Genomic DNA, 20457 nt, shown 5'->3' with positions numbered 1-20457 from the left:
TCCTTTTCTTGTCTTCTTTTTGAAGTTTTTATCTATTTTTCATTTTCTATTATTCGCCTTCGCTCCTCCATCTTTTCTCTTAACTTTTTCGTTTTCCCTCTTGGGTTGCATGTTTGTCGGATTTGTCTGTGCGTTTGTGTGCCTCTGCTCCCTGTGTGTTTGTCTGTCTGTTTTCTTCTCCAGGGCTACCTCAAGAAACAAGCCAAAGTACACATGGTGGAGAGTCCCAGATATCACTACGAGTAGGAAAATAAAATAACCAAGGTCTCAACAAGAGACACCAAGAGATACTATTCAAAACACTCTCTGAAAGGATACGCCCCAGACAGTCAACGAGTCTTCTTAGGTACAGCAGTGCTCACAGATGCAGAGAGCATAACAAGTCTTTAAAACTAACAAAAGAGACAGAAAGCCAACTTAAATGACCAAACAAAAGAGCTCTCCTCCAAAGAAATTCCAAGAAGAATTGACAGCTAATAAACTGCTCAAAACATATGTAAGCAGCATAACTGAACAAGATTTTAGGACACTAATCATAAAATTAATAGCTGGGCTTGAAAAAAGCATAGGGGACATCAAAGAAACTATGGCTACAAGCAACATGGAGCATAAAATAGGAACGATGAATTAAAAAATGCGATAAATGAGATACATAATAAATTAGAGGCGTCCAATGCACGGACTGAAGAAGCAGAAAGGAGAATAAGTGATTTAGAAGACACCATTATAGAAAAAGAGGAAACAGAATAAAGGAGACAAAGTGATCCAGGAACATGAACTCAGAGAGCTCAGTGATAGGGTCAAACGCAAAAATATCCGTATCATAGGAATCCCAGAAGAGGAAGAGAGAGGGAAAGGTGCTGAAGGAGTCCTGGAACAAATTATAGCAGAGAACTTCCCCAACATGGGGAAGGAAGTAAACGTTGAAATATAAGAGGCTCAGAGGACTTCCCTCAGACGTAACTTGAATCGATTGTCTGCATGGCATATCACAGTAAACATGGCAAAATATAAGGACAAAGAATTTTGAAAGCAGCTAGGGAGAAACGGGCCCTAACATACAAAGGGAAACCTATCAGAGTGGTGACAGACTTATCTACTGAACCTTGGCAGGCCAGAAAGGAATGGCAGGAGATCTTCAATGTGATGAACAGAAAAAAAAAAAACGCAGCCAAGAATCCTCTATCCAACAAGCCTCTCATTCAAAATAGAAGGAGAGATAAAAGTCTTTCAAAATAAACAGAAATTGAAAGAATTTGTCACCACTAAGCCAGCCCTACAAGAAATCCTGAGGGAGACGCTCTGAAGGAAAGGTTGCAAGGAACAAAGATACCAGAGACACCACCACAAACATGAACCCCACAAAGGACACAAAAACTCTAAACCCACATATTTCAACAATAACACTGAATGTAAATGGGCTGAATGCTCCAATCAAAAGACATAGGGGAGCAGTACGGATAAAAAACCAAAATCTATCTATTTGCTGTCTACGAGAAACGCATTTTAGACTGGAAGATACCTTCAGATTAAAAGTAAGGGGATGGAGAAATATATATCATGCTACAGGAAATCAAAAGAAAGCCAGAGTAGCTATACTTACATCAGACAAACTGGACTTTAAATTAAAGACAATAACAAGGGATGAAGAAGGGCATTACATAATAATTACAGGGTCCATCCATCAGGAAGAACTAACAATCATAAATGTCTATGCACCGAATATAGGAGCACCTAAATACTTAAAATAATTAATCACAAACAGAAACAATCTCATAGATAAGAATGTGATAATAGCAGGGGACTTTAATACTCCGCTTAAGCAATGGATAGGTCAACCACACAAAATCACTAAAGAAATAATGGACTTAAAAGGCACATTGGACCAGATGGATCTGACAAACATATTTAGAACTCTACATCTTGAGGCCAGGGAATTCACTTTCTTCTCAAATGCGTATGGCACATTCTCCTAGATAGAGCACATACTGGGACATAAAGCAACCCTCAATAAATATAAAAGAATTGAGATCATACCATGCACACTCTCAGAACATAATGCTTTGAAACTTGAAGTCAATCACAGGAAGAAGTCTAGAAAACCTCCAAAAACATGGAGGTTAAAGAACACCCTACTAAAGAATGAGTGGGCCAATCAGGCAATTAGAGAAGAAATTAAAAAATATATGGAAACAAATGAAAATGAAAACACAACAATCCAAAATCTATGGGATGCGGCCAACGCAGTCCTAAGAGGAAAGTACATTGCATTCCAGCCTATTTCAATAAATTAGAAAAAGCACAAGTCCAAAATCTAACAGCTCACCTAAAGGAACTAGAGGCAGAGCAACAAGAACACCCCAAACCCAGCAGAAGAAGAGAAACTGAAAAAATCAGAGCAGAAATAAAAAAACATAGACACCAAAAAAACAATTGAACAGATCCATGAAACCAAGAGCTGGTTTTTTGAAAAAGTTAACAAAATTTACAAACCTCTAGCCAGGATTCTCAAAAAAGAGAGAGAGAGAGAGAGAGCACCCAAATAGACAAAATCATGAATGAAAATGGACTTATTACAACCAACCCCTCAGAAATAAAAGCAATTATCAGGGAATACTATGAAAAATTATATGCCAACAAATGGGACAACTTAGAAGAAATGGACAAATTCCTAAACACACACTCACTACCAAAATTCACACGGGAAGAAATAGAAAACCTGAACAGACCCATAACGAGTGAAGAAATCGAATCAGTGATCAAAAATCTCCCAACAAATAAGAGCCCTGGACCTGATGGTTTCCCTGGGGAATTCTACCAGACATTTAAAACAGAATTAATCCCAATTCTTCTCAAGCTATTCCAAAAAATAGAAGTCGAAGGAAAACTCCCGGACTCATTTTATGAAGCCAGCATCACTCTGATTCCCAAGCCAGACAGAGATCCAGCAAAAAAAGAGAACTATAGGCCAATATCCTTGATGAATACGGATGCAAAAATTCTCAACAAGATCCTTGCAAATCGAATCCAGCAGCATATCAAAAGAATCATCCACCAAGATCAAGTGGGATTCATTCCTGGGTTACAGGGCTGGTTCAACATTCGCAAATCAATCAATGTGATCCATCATATCAATAAAAGAAAAGATAAAAACCATATGATCCTGTCAATAGATGCAGAAAAAGCATTTGACAAAATACAGCATCCCTTCTTAATAAAGACTCTCGAGAAAGTTGGGATAGAAGGAACCTACTTAAACATCATCAAAGCCATCTATGAGAAGCCTTCAGCTAACATCATCCTCAACGGGGAAAAACTGAGAGCTTTCCCCCTGAGATCAGGAACACGACAGGGATGTCCACTCTCACCACTGTTGTTTAACATAGTGCTGGAAGTCCTAGCATCAGCCATCAGACAACAAAAGGAAATCAAAGGCATCAGAATTGGCAAAGAGGAAGTCAAACTTTCACTCTTCGCAGATGACATGATACTCTACATAGAAAACCCGACAGACTCCACCAGAAGCCTACTAGAACTGATCCAAGAATTCAGCCAAGTTGCAGGGTACAAAATCAACGTACAGAAATCGGTTGCATTTTTATACACCAATGATGAAGCAACAGAAAGAGAAATCAAGAAACTGATCCCATTCACAATTGCACAAAAAACCATAAAATACCTCGGAATAAACCTAACCAAGGATACAAGAGATCTGTATGATGAAAACTATAGAAAACTTATGAAGGAAATTGAAGAAGACACAAAGAAATGGAAAAACATTCCATGCTCATGGATAGGAAGAATAAATATAGTTAAGATGTCATTACTACCTAAAGCACTCTACACATTCAATGCAATTCCAATCAAAATTGCACCAGCATACTTCTCAAAACTAGAACAAACTATCCAAAAATTTGTATGGAACCACAAAAGACCCCGAATAGCCAAAGTAATACTGAAAAATAAAACCAAAACGGGAGGTATCACCATCCCAGACTTCAGCCTCTACTACAAAGCTGTCATCCTCAAGACAGTATGGTATTGGCACAAAAACAGACACATAGACCAATGGAACAGAATTGAGAACTCAGAAGTGGACCCAAAAGTATACAGCCAACTGATCTTTGACAAAGCAGGAAAGAATATCCAATGGAAAAAAGACAGCCTTTTTAACAGATGGTGTTGGGAGAACTGGACAGCAACATGCAGAAGAATGAAACTAGATCATTTTCTCACACCATGCACAAAAATCAACTCAAAATGGATAAAGGACCTGAACGTGAGACAGGAAACCATCAACACCCTAGAGGAGAAAGCAGGAAACAACCTCCTGGAGCTCCACCGCAGCAACTTCTTTCTTGACACATCCTCAAAAGCAAGGGAATCAAGAGCAAAAATGAACTATTGGGACCTCATCAAGTTTAAAAGCTTCTGCACGGCAAAGGAAACAATCCACAAAATTAACAGGCAACCAACGGAATGGGAAAAAATAGTTGCAAATGACATATCAGACAAAGGGTTAGTATCCAAAATCTAAAAGGAACTCACCAAACGCCACACCCAAAAAACGAACAACCCAGTGAAGAAATGGGCAGAAGATATGAACAGACACTTCTCCAAAGAGGACATCCAGATGGCCAACAGGCACATGAAACGATGCCAGCATCCCTCCTCATCAGGGAAATCCAAATCAAAACGACACTGAGATACCACCTCACGCCAGTCAGAGTGGCTAAAATGAGCAAATCAGAGAACTCTAGATGCTGATGAGGATGTGGAGAAATGGGCACCCTCCTACACTGTTGGTGGGAATGTAAGCTGGTACAGCCCCTCTGGAAAACAGTGTGGAGGTTCCTCAAAAAATTAACAACAGAACTCCCCTATGACCCAGCAATAGCACTGCTAGGAATTTACTCAAGGGATATAAGAATGCTGATGCATAGGAGCACATGTACCCCAATGTTGATAGCAGCACTCTCAACAATAGCCAAAACATGGAAAGAGCCTAAGTGTCCATCAACGGACGAATGGATCAAGAAGATGTGGTTTATCTATACGATGAAATACTACATGGCAATGAGAAAGAATGAAATCTGGCCACATGTAGCAACATGGATGGACCTTGAGGGTGTTATGCTGAGCGAAATGTCAGGCAGAGAAGGACAAATATCATATGTTTGCATGTATAGGAGGATTAGGAGGAATTTAACAGAGGACAATGGGGGAGAAGAAGGAGGGGAAAAGGTGGGGGAGAGGGAGAAAGGCAAACCATGAGAGACTCTTGAATGATGAGAACAAACTGAGGACTGATGGGTGTGGGGGGAGAGTGGGGAGATGGGTATGGAGGAGGGCACTTGTGTGGATGAGCACTGGGTGTTATTTGGAAACCAACTTGACAATAAACTATTTGAAATAAATAAATAAAGAAATAAATAAAATAAAAAAAGAAATACCCAATCAGAGAAGATGTGTGTGCCTGGTAACCCCACAGACCAGAATCACTTCTAATTAAATATTCAGGTAGGTTTACTCAATATCCAAAGGATATTACAAATTCAGCCCCAAATCTAAATGAATGTGAGATTATGATTAGTAATTCTTATGAGAACTGTTCTTTTTCTATATTCATGATTTACACAGATCTAAGGTTTAAACAAACAAGTCTTCTTTGAGGTCTCTCACCACCCCACCACCACATGTTATAATGTCATCTTTTGGTGGTCCTAGATTTATGCTGGTATCTGCAACCTGATTTTCCACTCTGCTCAGTACCGAGGCTTTGTCTCTTTTCTCTCACCAACTCCAATGCACCATACTTGTTCATTGTTTCCTTTTCTTCTTCAAAACTAATTCTTTCTCTTACAGTATCACCAGCGCAGTTATATTGTACATTTTTTTCTTTAAGGCAGCAATTTTAGGTTTTCTGTATGAGGATTTCCTTTCTGCACCTCTATTTCATCAGTGCTTCTTAACTTTACAATTGATTTTTTCCCCTATAATCATAGGAACTCAACCACCCACCGCAATAGATGGACTGTTTTCATTTCAGAAATATGTGAAAGATACACTATTTTGTATCAAGGATTTAACTCTACAAGAGAAAGTTGAGGTCTCCAATTATCTACTTGTTAAAAAAATAACAATTTTCTTTTCAACAGCAGGTGTGGAAAATACACCTGGTTGCTTGTGACTACCACCTTCTATTCTCCTTTTCACTATGGCCTTGGTAGAGTTCAATAATTGATTATAGTATCCTTCCCCTGTGAGACAAGATGTCAACTCCAAATGTTTTTCAAAATAAAATTCTAGGTAGTTCTTACCAACCATATGGCATTAGGTCACATAGTAACTCTTATTTGCCATCCTTATCTTGATGATCTGATTTATTAGATGTTTTTTTCTCAAGACTACCATTTGCTATCCTCATAAATTAATTGCTTATCATTTGATTCTAACCATGATGTGTGATTGTACAAGTCACTATGAAAATACACCAACAAACGCATGCATTTGTTAATGTAGTTAATGCATACAACTCTTGTCCCCAAATCCAGAAATGGCTGCACAGAGTAAAATGGCTAGCTAGCAGTCCTGAAGATGTTGACAAACACTCTTGATTTTCAAGTTCTCATGTAGTCCCATGGCTGCCAATGAGCTCATGTAATTGAGGAGAAAATTTTGCGAAGCCTTTGGGAAACTCCCTTCACCGTGTTCCTGTTTTTTGGTTATGTGCCTGTGGTCCTTTTTGTATACCCTATGGTCCTTTTCTATTCACTGACAACCAGCATATTCCCAGGAACTTTACAGTTAGTCTAGATCATTGAAAATCAATTATCCAGGGCATTATACCCTCAGCAGATAAGCTTTGGGCTTATGTGAAGTTCTATTCCTTCACATAAGGTAATGAGAGAACATTACTGGGAATAACTTTCATTTTAACCTTAATTTAGCCAGTGTCCCTTTTCAACACAAAGCTAGAAGATTTACTCAAAAAGTCATGACCCAGTGGTATGGTTTGGTTTTCTGTCCTTATGTCGTAATGTATGTGAATAAGTTGTTACATAACTTGTTAACTTGTAATTTCAGCAATCATTTAGGTTTTGTTGAAATTCTATTGCAAGGTGAAATACAGCTAGAGTCCCATTTGGGCACCATCATTTAATTACTTCTCTCAGCTCACACTGTGGCACCTTAACACGTTAGAGAGTAGGTAATTGAAAAACCAACCAAAATCATGATACTTAGCCACTGTAATGGTTACTTCTTTTTTTTATGTTTTTTAAATTTATTTCCGAGAGAGAGAGAGAGAGCGAGTGAGCAGGGGAGGGTCAGAGAGAGAGACACACACACACACAGAATCTGAAGCAGGCTCCAGGCTCTGAGCTGTCAGCACAGAGCCCGATGCAGGGCTCAAACCCACAAACCGTGAGATCATGACCTGAGCCGAAGTTGGATGCTTAACCGCTAAGCCACCTAAGTACCCCTGGTTACTTCTTAATACTGTGCACCAATGTGACTCAGGGTTCTTCCATATTCCCCCTTTCTCTCCTGGGTATTGCAGTTTCTCTTTGATGCTTCTGAGTGTGTTTCTTAGTGATCGCATTACTCTAAATCACTCTCTTGAAAGATCAACACTCACAGATGTTTATCTCATACTGTATTATAATATGTGGATTTTCACATTCCATCTAGTAGTCATACTTACCCATCTTTTCACTAAAGTTGTATTAATAAATGTTTTGTAACAGATATATCTGAAATATCCCATTTCTCATTTTTATAAAAGAATCACTGATTTTCTTCATTAACCATTAGGAGTTGCTATTTTCCTTTTCAATACTTTTACTATCTCTGCTTTTTGTGCTACTTTATTTTACCCTATTATATATGACCTCCCATATGCTTAAAAATCCCCATTCACTCTCTAAATCTCAGATCTTTGCTGGAGTTTTCCTAGCTCAAAAACTCTTTCAATAGATACATTTAAAAAATCATTCTTAACTGATTCCAAGTAGCCACAAATTCATTTTTAATGAATGCCACATTCTTTCATGTTTTGTTATTCTCTAACCTAAATTCTGGTTAAATTCGAAAGTGAATCAGAAATGGTCTCTGCCTTCACACAGCTCATAGTCTAGAAGGGGAAAAGCAACATATGAAAAGACAAAGGCATAAACTAATGTGCTCATAAGCACCATTTATAACTTCCAAAGTTTCTCATCAATATAATCTGTCATTTTAGCAGCTTTCTAGTTAATGTATATTCATCTCACCTCCCATCTTGCATCAACATCAATATGAATGTCTGCTATGAAATGCTAATACTTAGGCAAAAAATTTAATTCTCCACATTGAGTCTGTACATATTTTTCTCAGGAACTGAAAGATGTATTTTTAAAGTAGATTAAATAAAATTGAGTTACCATATAATTTCAAGAAATTGAGGCAATTATATGAACATTTCGGTAGACATTTATCTAGTGAAACTTCTATGTCGTCTCTGAGCCAAATCAATCCCCACAAAATGTGTCAAATAAATACATTCAAAGCCTCACGGAATGTGGGGGAAGCCCGTGGCAGAGACAAGCAGGATTGCTCACTGGGGCTCTCAGACATTCTCCTTGTCTACAAATGAGCTGGCTGAGATGGACAGCTCATTTTTACCGAGGTGAGAGGCAGACACTAACCTCAAATCTCCTGAAACTGGGGACCCAGTCTCTTCTCTTCAGGCACCTGACGTTTCCCAACATTTCTCTGAAAAGCTGACACCTAAGCTCTTGGCACTCAACAGCCTATCCTTTCTCACACTTGGCAAAGCCATCACCAAACTAACCCATGTAAAAAGAAATGCAAAATGGTAAACCACGCCCACACCACCACCCGCTGTAGCACAAACCCACAGTGTCCTGCCCTACATGCTCTAGGGATGCCCCCTCATATGATGCTGATGCCGGAGGCTCAGGTATTGCAGACCTTACTGTCCATGGTTTCCAGCCTGTCCCAAATAATTGCACCATATCATTCATGACAGTGTCACAACAGCTATAATCCCTGAATTGGGAATTTTCCCTAATACCAACATCCAGGTGAATTCTGTTGGATACAGAGAATGTCGTTAAGAATATATATATCCAACCAGGGGTTCAAGTTATAAGGCTTTTTAATCTCAGCCTGAATTTATTAATCTTCTTAATCCATATTTGTCTAGTATTTCAATCAGTTGGTCATTCAATGCAAAAAGCTTTTAAATGTTACATTCATCACCCCAAAACAGTTAAAATCATGTCTCCAGTTTTGAAGTAATAAAACTCTAAATACTTTTTATAAAAAATCAGACTAATAAGATTAATTTCATAGAGATTTGTCCAAGGATGACAAGTTCTGACCAATAGAAAACATTCAGTCCACAGGTATGGTTTAATTGGCTGCAGAATACCTAAAGTTTTTCTTTAAAATGGAGTGAATTGGTGAGGCATTCCATGTGTCCTACACCTCAGTCTCTACCATGGTCTACGGCAAGATTTCACTCATCTTATTGTCCCGTGGTCACTAACGGCAACTTGGTTTATAAATCCCGGCTTTCACTATTTGCCTTTAGAAGACTATTTAAAAAAAAAAAAAAAAAAAAAAGGATGATAATAAGAACGTATAAAAAATCCTAAGGTTTTTTTTGCTTTTAATATTGATAACATGATAAAACACAGGTGAGATGAAGATTCTTCAATCACTTTAAGTGTCTGCCTAGGCTCTTTATTTCCTATTCTATCACAGTTAAAAGATTAAAAAAAATTTTTTTTAATGTTTATTTATTTTTAAGAGAGACACCGTGGGAGTGGGGGAGGGGCAGAGAGAGGGAGACACAGAATTCAAAGCAGACTCCAGGCTCAGAGCTGTCAGCACAGAGCCTGATGTGGGCTTGAACTCCCAAAGCGTGAGATTATGACCTGAGCTGAAATCGGACGCTTAACTGACTGAGCCATCCAGGTGCTCCCCATCACATATTTGACAAAGAGCTGGTGTAGATCTCCTGGAGGCAGAAATCTATGTCCTCAGAAAAAGTATCAATTTTTACAATAGTTCTCTCATTAGACAACTGCTCTCTATTAGAATTTTTGCATGTTTCTTCCATCATGCAAACAAACAAACAAAAGCAGGCAGAATATTTCAGAAAGTGAAGGGAACATTATTAAAATGTTCCACATTGAAACTTAAAATATTCAAAGTATACAAAAATCATCTCAGATGTATAATTATTATCTGGTCTGTGGCTTAATGTCTGTCTTTTTGGAGAATATATACATACATACATATATATATAATATACATATATACATACATATATATTTTTAAATGACTACAATTATATTTAAAATATTGACCAAATTGAGATTTCCAGAAACTGAAAGACAAAGAGAAGAATCAACAAGAACAACAAATCAACCAACAGCAGAGATTCTATTTGAAGTGAGAGAGCCCTTTAATACTAGCAGCAAGAACACATTTTGAGAGGCAACCAACCTGGGTAAATGCATGTCAAACTGTCTTTGATTTACATCAAACACAACAGAACTAAACAACATTTTCATCAGAATGTACACTTAAGAGATGTGGCTTTGATAGTTATGATATGATGATTTTGAAAAAGCAAGAATGCTATGTTGCTTCCTCGCTCAGAATAATCAGACTTGCTAAATTGGACATTATCCATCCATCCATCCATCCATCCATCCATCCATCCAGTACTTCTTGAGAATTTGCTGAGTGTTAGACACTCTCACTCTACATGTTGGGGACGTGGCCTTGAAGGAGAGAAGCAGAGCTTATACCCTGACCCAATCTAAATTTTAATGGAAGAAAGAACGATTGCAACAGAAACCAGCTTTTGAAAAAGGCTGTTGAAGATCACAGTGAATGCTATGGAGACGGTGAACAAGCTGATGGAAGAGAGTGACTGGAGGTGGCCACCTTCAGGCAAAGTGGTTACCGAAGGCCTTTCTAGGAAATGTTATGACACAAGGCTTCTCAAATTCAGATGTATGGGCAAATCGCCTGATAATCTTGTTAAAATGCAGAGTCTGAGTCAGAGGGTGCAGTAGGTGCCTGAGATTCTGCATTCCTCATGGACTTCCAGGTGATGCTGATGTGTCAGGTCCTTGGACCTCACACTGAACAGTAAGGACCCTAAATAAGAAATGTTAATGGTAAAAAAAAAATGGGGGGGGCAGGGGCTTTCTGTTTCAATAACAATTACATACAAGGGTTTGGGGAAGAAACTATCACAAGCCTAGTCTTCCATCAACCTCATTTCCAAGGTTCTATCATATGTTGCATAGGAGGCCCTGGGACATGTTGGAAAGACCCCTGCTCTGAGACCAGGGAGTCCTGAGCTTCAATTCTGTCTCTACCTCCTCACAGCACTGAGGTTTTGGACAATTCGTTCATTTGCTTTCACTTTTTTCTTTTCCCTAATTTTCACTCTTCTCCATTCTAGTAAGATCCTTGGATAATCCGTCTGGCTTATAGAAAATCATCAATAAGTGATAGACACTCTAGATTGGCTGATTCAACCTCACTTCCAACCCACCTCCCTTTTTTAAGGCTACTTCTACTCTAAAGGTGTGAAAACTTTAAAAACCTTGATCTCCCTCCTTTCTTGCTAGAGACGGCCATGTCAAAGAGTTACGGTCAATGACATCTTGAAATCCCTGGACATTCTTTCCTGCCCCACAAAGCAAAACCTCTAACGGAGAAGCCTTTGCCCTCTCTTTCTCTATTTTTTTGTCTCAACAAAAATGAGTTCTAAAGGTGCACTAGGCATCTTACAACAATGCGGTGACAAGAATGGGAATGAGATGCCTGAATGGCTCGGTCGGAAGAGCATGCAACTCTTGATCTTGGGATTGCGAGTTCAAGCCCCGTGTTGGGTATAGAGGTTACTTAAAAAAATAAAAGTTAAAAAGGAAAAGAATGAGAATGACAAGCAGTACATTAAGGCAGCAGAACAGAAAGGCAAAAAAGAGCCTGAGAGCCTACCAATATTGCTGTCACCACTCAAACATGGGCTACTCAGCTCCAGACTCCTTGCAATTTGAGAAAACAAAGCCCTTACTGGTTAAGCTTATGTTTTTAGGTTTTCAGGTCCTTGTAGCTAAATGCAATTGATATCTAATTGTGTCATAAAGCTATTCATTATTTTTATTTATTCTGAAGCCGCTTGTTAAGAGGAAAAGGTAGATGTAATATACAACTTGTCAGTGTACCTAATACTGCCAACCTGCTGCAGTCTGCCGAAAGCTAGGCTACCAAGAACGCCACTGCATTTGAATACTTGTTTGTATTACCACCGAAGATAATGCATGGAGTTTCACATGTCAACCCCTAAATTCTCAAGACAAATTTGGAGTGCCAACTTTTTACAAATTATAATTAAAATCCTCCCATTCTGGGATAACTGATGATGTTGTTGCTACATAATGAATAGGCCAGTGTCAACCATCATTTCAAGTCAAATCTGGGACATCCTGCGAGAAATAAACAAAAATAACTGCCGTGGGCCCTGCGCCTGGAACATAAGGCGCATATGATTATATTCAACTGGTTTGAATGGAAAACCAGATCAGTACAATGAATGAACTGCTGTGAAGTGAAATCTGAAAAACTGAGACACATGCAGCTGAGTATAGAGGAAAGGAACTTCTTTTTCTTTAAATGTTTATTTATTTTTGAGAGAGAGACAGAGCACAAGCAGGGGAGAGGCAGAGAATGAGAGGCTGCAGAATCCAAAACAGGACCCAGGCTCTGAGCTAGCAACACAGAACCTGACACAGAGCTCAAACCCATGAACCATGAGATCATGACCTGAGCCAAAGTTGGATGCTTAACAAACTGAGCCACCCAGGCGCCCCTAGAAGAAAGGAACTTTTAAAAGAAGCTAAACTCTGTCGTGTAGGTAAAGGTCCTTTGATAAATTAATTAATCAGCAAGTATATCCACTGTGTCTCTTATGCGCAAAGCAAGATAGGTCATTCAAAGACTAAGAAGAAGTTTGTCAACTTCAAGGCCCTTCACAGTTGGGCCAGACAAGCCACATGAATGAAGCCAGCAGCAAGCACAGAGCAGTCCTAGGAAAGGACCCCCACTATAAGCTCAGGTGATACAGGTAAACTGAGGACAAAGAAAAGAGATGAGATTCTCATGGTGAACCGGAGTGACAAAGATGATCCAAATGAGGGAAAATCTGAGAACTCGGCGTGGAGAGAAAAAGAGGGTGAATCGTGTTAGTTGAGTGTGGACAGACCAGCCTGGTTTTCTGGAGACTTCAAGGTTAGTGTGGAATGGTAGTTAGAAAGTGGGTTGTGGGATATTATAAGCTGGTTCTTATGTACATGTCCCCTAAAGAAAACTGGTCTATTACTGAGCAGAGATGAACATATTTACTTAAGTATAAACATAAAGCTCATTTTTAAGATGGAAGTTCGAATTAGTAAAATTGTAATTGGTTCCAGAGTATTCAAATTTGTGCCCTCCACCCCCAAATGTCAGGTACAGTCTTTCATGTGCAAGCATTTCTGTTAGTGTAACACACTTGGCCTTCCTCTGCCCCTTCAGACACTTCTTCCCAGGGGAAGAGGAGGAATTTAATTGGATTGAGTTTGGAAGGGCAGATAGGTGTGTTTAGGGCAGCCCCTTCCTCTTTAAGAAGCAGCTGTCTTTAGGGAGCACCTGTTGTGCCTTGGTCCTCTAAGCTTGAAATTATAACTGGAGAGCTCTGCCTCTGACTTTTTAGAGCTCTGGTTGTGATCAAGGGGTGACTTTGCCTAAATCTGGAGCTCACAAAGAGGAAGCCCCCTTGCTGTGGATGTATGCCACATTGTCTGTTATCAGAAGTCAAAGTGACATGCTGATCTCCTATCTGCCTTGTTCTTAGTTCCTTCTGAGTTGGCCCAGTACTTGGGTGGAGAAAAGAGTGTTTTAACTGAGCTCTTTCAAACCCCAGATGAGTAACTACGTTTTGCTCCTTTTGTCAATTTCAATCTCCCAAGACTGGCATTTTTCCCCTCTCTACAGACATGACAAGCCTAAGGCAAAGGTGACAAGTTCAAGTTTATAAAACCATTACACATGATTCTCATGCTCAAAGCAAGTCACATTGATTAAACTGCTCCCTTTAAGGCCAAAAAAAAAAAAAGTAGTCATATATTATGTTTTAGTTTTATACTTCAACCTACACACATATATAAGGGCATATAATATGCACACATATATAATTAATATGTGAATAAGAATTTTATTCAAATAATCTTTACTGTGGCATAATAAAATATATATATTTGGTTTTTATCTCCAGCAAACAACTCTATAACCCTTGGATCTCTGGGGTAATGAGTGTCTTTTATATGCTAACGATAGATTGGTTGCTGGGGGTCCCTACTAAATGCTTAGTAGCTTCATAGCTTTGGTGTGAAAGACCCAGGCAAGATCAGAGAGTTGGAACTTTCACCCCACCCCTAGTCTTCTGGGGGAAGAGAGAGGCTGGAGACTGAGTTCATCACCAATGGCCAATGATGTAATCAATCATGTCTACCTAATGAAACCTCCATAAAAACTCCTGGACATGGGGTGTAGGGAGCTTTTGAGTCAGTAAACACGCTGGGGTGGTGGCAGCATGGCTCACACGGAGAGAGCATGGCCGCTCCACACCCCTCTTCCCCACGCCCTGCCTCATGCACCTCTTCCATTTTGCTCTTCCTGAATTGTGTCCTTTGTAATCATATAAGTAAAGTGTTTCCCCGAGTGCTGTGAGCTGTTCTAACAAATGATCAAATCTGAAAATGGGGAATGGGAAGGAGCCCTCAACTTTATAGCCAAATTGGACAGAAGTGGGCACGTCCTCTCGGCACCCAATATTTGTGACCGGCATCTGAAGTGAGGACAGGCTCGTGGGAATGAACCCCTAAACGTGTGGAGACTGACACTAACTCCGGAGTTGTGGCAGAACTGAATGAAATGATAAGACACCCAGTTGGTGTCTAGAAACTTGTAGGACTGGTTCCTGGTATGGTGAAAACCCACATATTTGGTGTCACAAGTGCTGTGAGCAAATATAGTTCATACTCACCTTCTCTATTTGTATAATACCAAAAAAAAAAAAAAAGCAAAAAAAACCCCTAAAAACAAAATCTATGCACACTGACTCCCACATTCCCTTTCTCTCACTGGACAGACATTACACTTGCTCTAATATCCAAATAACTTTAATTGTAAGACTGCTCTTTCCTTGTGTATGTAAAATATGCCACACTATTTAGTCATGCAAATACACAGGAAAACAGTTGTGCATCTGCAAACTTTTCACGTGATAGAAGTGGGAGAGGAGGCACCACCCCATGATAGGTCTCCTTTTGGGTTGTCATTTCAAGAGACATTATGTATTTAAAATGCTCACATATGTGTTTTAAAAGAGTTGGAATAAAAGAGTTCATTCTGAGAAAGACATAAAAACTGAAATGTCGAAGAGTTGTTCTCATAAAGAACTTCATACATAGGAAGTCTCTTGCAATGACAATTGTTTTTTCTCTGGTCACCAAAGTACGTAATCCCACGCCTGTGTAAATGAAATAATACCAACATTTCTTCCAGTGCCAGTTTTTGTCAGCTTGCAAGGAGTTGCTTAACAAGTATAAACAAGAAGGTAAGAGGAAAGCAACGTAAGATCTTAGAATCCTTTAAAGATCATTGAAAAGCTTATCTGTGCCTTAAAACAAATCATGATAGAGTTAAGTACGATAAGACGCAGAAACACATTTGGTGCTAAACTGCTAAACACTGGATTCTTCATTTTGCATGTGAAATATTCACTTCTAAGTTCTGAGCTACTGTACTTTCGATTAGAAAATCGAAATGTTAAAATGACATCATTTTAACTTCACTCATTGCTATTGATTAATTTTTTTCCCTAATAAAACAAGGTGGCGTGAATCTTTATATTCTGGTAAGCTGCTTTTCCATCTTTATCTTATTTGCATGGGAATATGAACTTCTGGTTCCCGTCAAATGAGTCTTTATTACAAAGATGAGGATGTAAATTCATGCAAGTCTCTGTGATTTTGGAATAGGCACCAGGCACTGACTGCTAACAGTTATGAATATTTATCAGTTGCTGTTATTAAAAAGACATTTTTTTTCCTCCCAGAGTTTTTGAGTAAACAATTTCAAAATGTTACTCCATCTGTCAATGTTTTCTGAAAACAGTACCAACCTTCTTTTTTATCTTCTGGAGTAATCTTCACTTTTGTATCTGTTATATCTTTGAATGAGGCCAGAAAAAGTACCACATCTCCTTTCTCATTCTTTATGGGAACAATATCCAAGAGGCACCAAAATGGAGAGCCTGCAACAGTAATAAAAATACAAATCAACCACTGCCTCATGCTTCTTTTGTGAAAACCTCAATAGTTAGTTGTGCAGTTAATAAAGTCCTTACTGTTTTCTTCTATCCCACACCTCCCCTCCAAAATCTTAAAAATGTCAGTTTTCAGATTCCATAAATGTCTAGCCCATACGCATATCTCTTCATCCCCAAATGAAATGCTTTCTTTGAAAATAAGGCTGTATTTTAAACAAACCACTTGTCTGTGCTGAGATATTTCTGCTTATGTAATTCAAACTGTATTTCTCTTTTGAACTTGTTGATGCTGAAGCATTCCACTTTATGATACATTGCTCCTTCCTACCCCCAACACACATGGGTTGCTAAATAAAGACCTTTGTTTGGTATGAGATTGTTAGAGGTTTATTTAGTCAATTTAAAAATCAATGATTGTCCACCAGAATGGCTAAAGTAAAAGAGGATGAAAAATACCAAGTTTTGGGGGAAATGCGTAGTCACTTAAACTCTTTTACGTTGCTGGCCGGTTGCAAATTAGTACATATACTGTAAAAACCGTACAGCAGTATTGAGATATATTCCCGCAATACAACATTATGCAGCAATGTGAACAAGTGTTATACAATAACTGACAATCAGATGGATGAATATCCCTAACATAATATTGAGCAGAAGTAGCCAGTTGCAAATGAGTAGAATACATTTCTATTAAGTACAAAAACAGGCAAAAGTCATCTACAGTGTTAAAAGTCAGGGTGGCGGTCTGGGAAATCATGATTAGAAAGAAGGGGACACAGGTGGGGAGCCTGAGTGGCTCACTTGGTTAGGAGCCCAACTTGGGCTCAGGTAATGATCTCGCAGTTTGTGAGTTGGAGCCTCATGTCGGGCTCTGTGCTGACAGCATAAAGCCTGGAGCCAGCTTCTGTGTCTCCCTCTTTCTCTGTCCCTCCCCCCCTCAAAAATAAATAAACAATTTTTTTTAAAGAAAGTGACACAGATCTGGAAGTTCTGAGATGCTTGGTCAAGTTTTGCTTTATGACCTTTCTGTTGCTTCCATAGGAGGGTTCAGTTTTTTGCAAACCCATCAAACTCCACGTATCCATGTGTATTTTTCAGTAGGTATATCTTATTTCAAAAGCATATTTTAAAAGTGATAAGTTCAATTCTTTTTTTCAAGCAAAAGAACCCTGAGAAATATCATTAGCTTCAAGTTCAAACCTAAGGTTCATATTTTGACATATTTATATATATATTAAAATATACATTTTAAGAATATATTAAAGTTCTCATACTAGATTTCCTTCTAAAAAAAATTCCTGGGCAAAATAAATTAAAAATGGCAAAAAAAAGTTATTGCTTGAAAACAAAACTATTAACCCATTCATACCTACTGTTCTTTTTATTTTTTATTTATTTATTTATTTTTTTAAATATGTGTAGGTAAGACTTATCATGTAGAAGGTAGACCAAGAGTGGTGTGTCTTTATTTTATTTTATTTTATTTTTAATGTTTTTTTATTTATTTCTAGGAGAGAGAGAGAGACAGCGTGAGCAGGGGAGGGTCAGAGAGCGAGGGAGACACAGACTCTGAAACAGGCTCCACGCTCTGAGCTGGCAGTCAGCACAGAGCCCGACGCGGGGCTCGAACCCACGAACCGCGAGATCATGACCTAAGTGAAAGTCAGACGCCTAACCAACTAAGCCACCCAGGCGCCCCTCTTTTTATTTTTTTGATGGGCAAAAAGATCCCTTAAAACTGTGAATGTCCATCTTATTTGGGAGTTGATTTCAAAGTTAGGTATAAGACAAAAATACCCTTGATATTTTAAGTTGTTTTGTATATACTGTATTAGATTTTACAGTTTCCAACGCAGGTGATGTATCCATCCAGCCTTGGAATCTATCACAGTTGATACAGAGCCCATCCGACAAAAAGATCACATTTTATTTTAGCTGCTACTGTACCTTTTGAAAAGTGTGGTTGAAAACACATGCAATAAATGTGTGTACAATGTGCTTCCACTGTATAAAGTAGGTATGGAATATGTGTTTGTCCCAACACATCCTCCTAAATGGCTTCAGCATCATAAATCATGAATTCCTCTTTGATCTTCTGACTCAGATCGATGGTGTCCTTTTATTCATCTTCCCAAATATCTGTGCCACAGCAATCCTACTTCAATACCACATCAGCCAGCTCCAGGAGATCAGGATCTAACCATAGCTCCAACATTAACCAGCTCCGGACCATGGGGGAGTCAATTAACTTCTCTTCTCCAATTAACTTGGTTCCCTCAATTGTATTATTCTTATATCCTTCACTTCAGTGATGGATAGAGTAACCCCAAAACCATGAGACAATAAATCACTTCTATTGTCTATGACTAATGGGGAAACCTCATCAATGAGTCAAAGTCCTGGCCAAACACTACTATTCCCATCATCCCAGGATGGCTCTTAATTCAAATTTTTTTTTTCTATAGCCACCGTTTCCATTTGGGAGTGGTGTTCACTAATGCTGTAGCTATGGGAGGAACAGAAAGAACTATCAGGGCAGGCTGTCAACCAGACCCTAGACATATTAATAGTGGGGACACGGGAAACAGTATGAATCTGATATGTTGGATGACATTTTAAAGCATCTCTCTGTCAATTATCTTGCAAAAACATCACCCACATCAGAACAGAGGTTATTAATGTTCCTGAAAATACATTTTATCTATGCACTCAAACAATCATCATTATTGTCTCCACAGAGCCTGTGGGTGCATGAAGTATTTTAGAGAGAGGCAACAGCATATCAGGTGAGAGCCAGGCAAATAGTCGTCAACATGTCAATATTGTCGAATCAGCACAGCAGTCATTCTACGTCTTTCTGGGAGAGTGGAAAGAGCTCTTTGAGATTTGTCCTTTAAGCGAGATGTAATCTTTGACATTTTATAAATTCAGTAAAAGTCCATTAACATGGGTCCCTTTAAATTCAGATTTTGTAATAATTGGGCATGCACTAGGTTGATGTCTGCCATTGCATATGTGACCAAAAAACGCGTGGCAGTATATCTCAGAGATACTACAGGTGTGGTTCTGGGCCACCCCAAAAAAGTAAATATCATAATAAAGTGGGTTAAATGAATTTTTTTTGTTTCCCAGTGCATATAAGTCATGTTTATGCTATATAATAGTCTATTACGTGTGCAATAGCATTATGTCTAAAAATGCAAAGTAGCTGCTTTAATTAAAAATACTTAATTTCTTTAAAGCATGCTAACCATCATCTGAAGGCTCATTGAGTTGTAATCCTTTTGCTGGATGATGTTGCCTTGATGTTGATGGCTGCTGACTGATCAAGGGAGGGTAGTTGCTGAAAGTTGGGGTGGCTGTGAAAACAATGAGATTTGCCACATCGATTGACTCTTCCTTTCATGAACAATTTCCCTGTAGCGTGTGATGCTATTTGATAGCACTTTACCTGCAGAACTTTCAAAATTGGAGTCAATCCTCTCAAGCCCTATTACTGCTTTGTCAACTAAGTTTATGTGATATTCTAAATCTTTTGTTGGTATTTCAACAATATTCCCAGCATCTGCATCAGGAGTAGATTCATCTCAAGAAACACTTGCTTTGCTCATCCAAAGAAGCAAGTCCTTATCTGTTCAAGTTTTATCATGAGATCACAGGCATTCAGTTACAGCGTCAGGCTCCATTCGTCATTCCAGTTCTCTTCCTGTTTCTCCGCATCTGCAGTTACTTCCCCTGCTGAAGTCTGGAGCCTGTCAAAGGCATCCATGAGGACTGGAATCGACTTCTTCCAAACCCGTGTTAATAGTGTTATTTTGGGGGCACCTGACTGGCTCAGTCAGTTAAGTGTCAGACGTCAGCTCAGGTCATGATCTCATAGTTTGTGAGTTTGAGGCCACGTCAGGCTCTGTGCTGACAGCTCAGGGCCTGGAACCTGCTTCGGATTCTGTGTCTCCCTCTCTCTCTGCCCCTTTCCCGCTTGCACTCTGCCTCTCTCTTAATGATAAATAAACATTTAAAAAACTTATTAAAGTAGCGATATTTTGAGCTCT

The 20457-nt window shown here is 38.9% G+C and overlaps 1 protein-coding gene across 1 annotated transcript in view; it reads right to left on the bottom strand.

The window, feature by feature from the left end:
- The window catches only part of KCNH8 (potassium voltage-gated channel subfamily H member 8), a 365145-nt gene that overhangs the window by 194063 nt on the left and 150625 nt on the right, over window positions 1–20457 (bottom strand). Inside the window, exon 3 of the mRNA XM_039219708.1 lies at window positions 16259–16390. Within this exon, the coding sequence (XP_039075639.1) occupies window positions 16259–16390 (132 nt within the window). The remainder of the gene's footprint in view (window positions 1–16258; window positions 16391–20457) is intronic.

Source organism: Hyaena hyaena, unplaced genomic scaffold (genome assembly GCF_003009895.1).
Source record: "Hyaena hyaena isolate Hyena2069 unplaced genomic scaffold, ASM300989v1 scaffold_839, whole genome shotgun sequence".
NCBI lineage: Eukaryota > Metazoa > Chordata > Mammalia > Carnivora > Hyaenidae > Hyaena > Hyaena hyaena.
The sequence above is the reverse complement of the archived record's forward strand: the minus strand, read 5'-3'. Positions and strand labels throughout refer to the sequence as shown.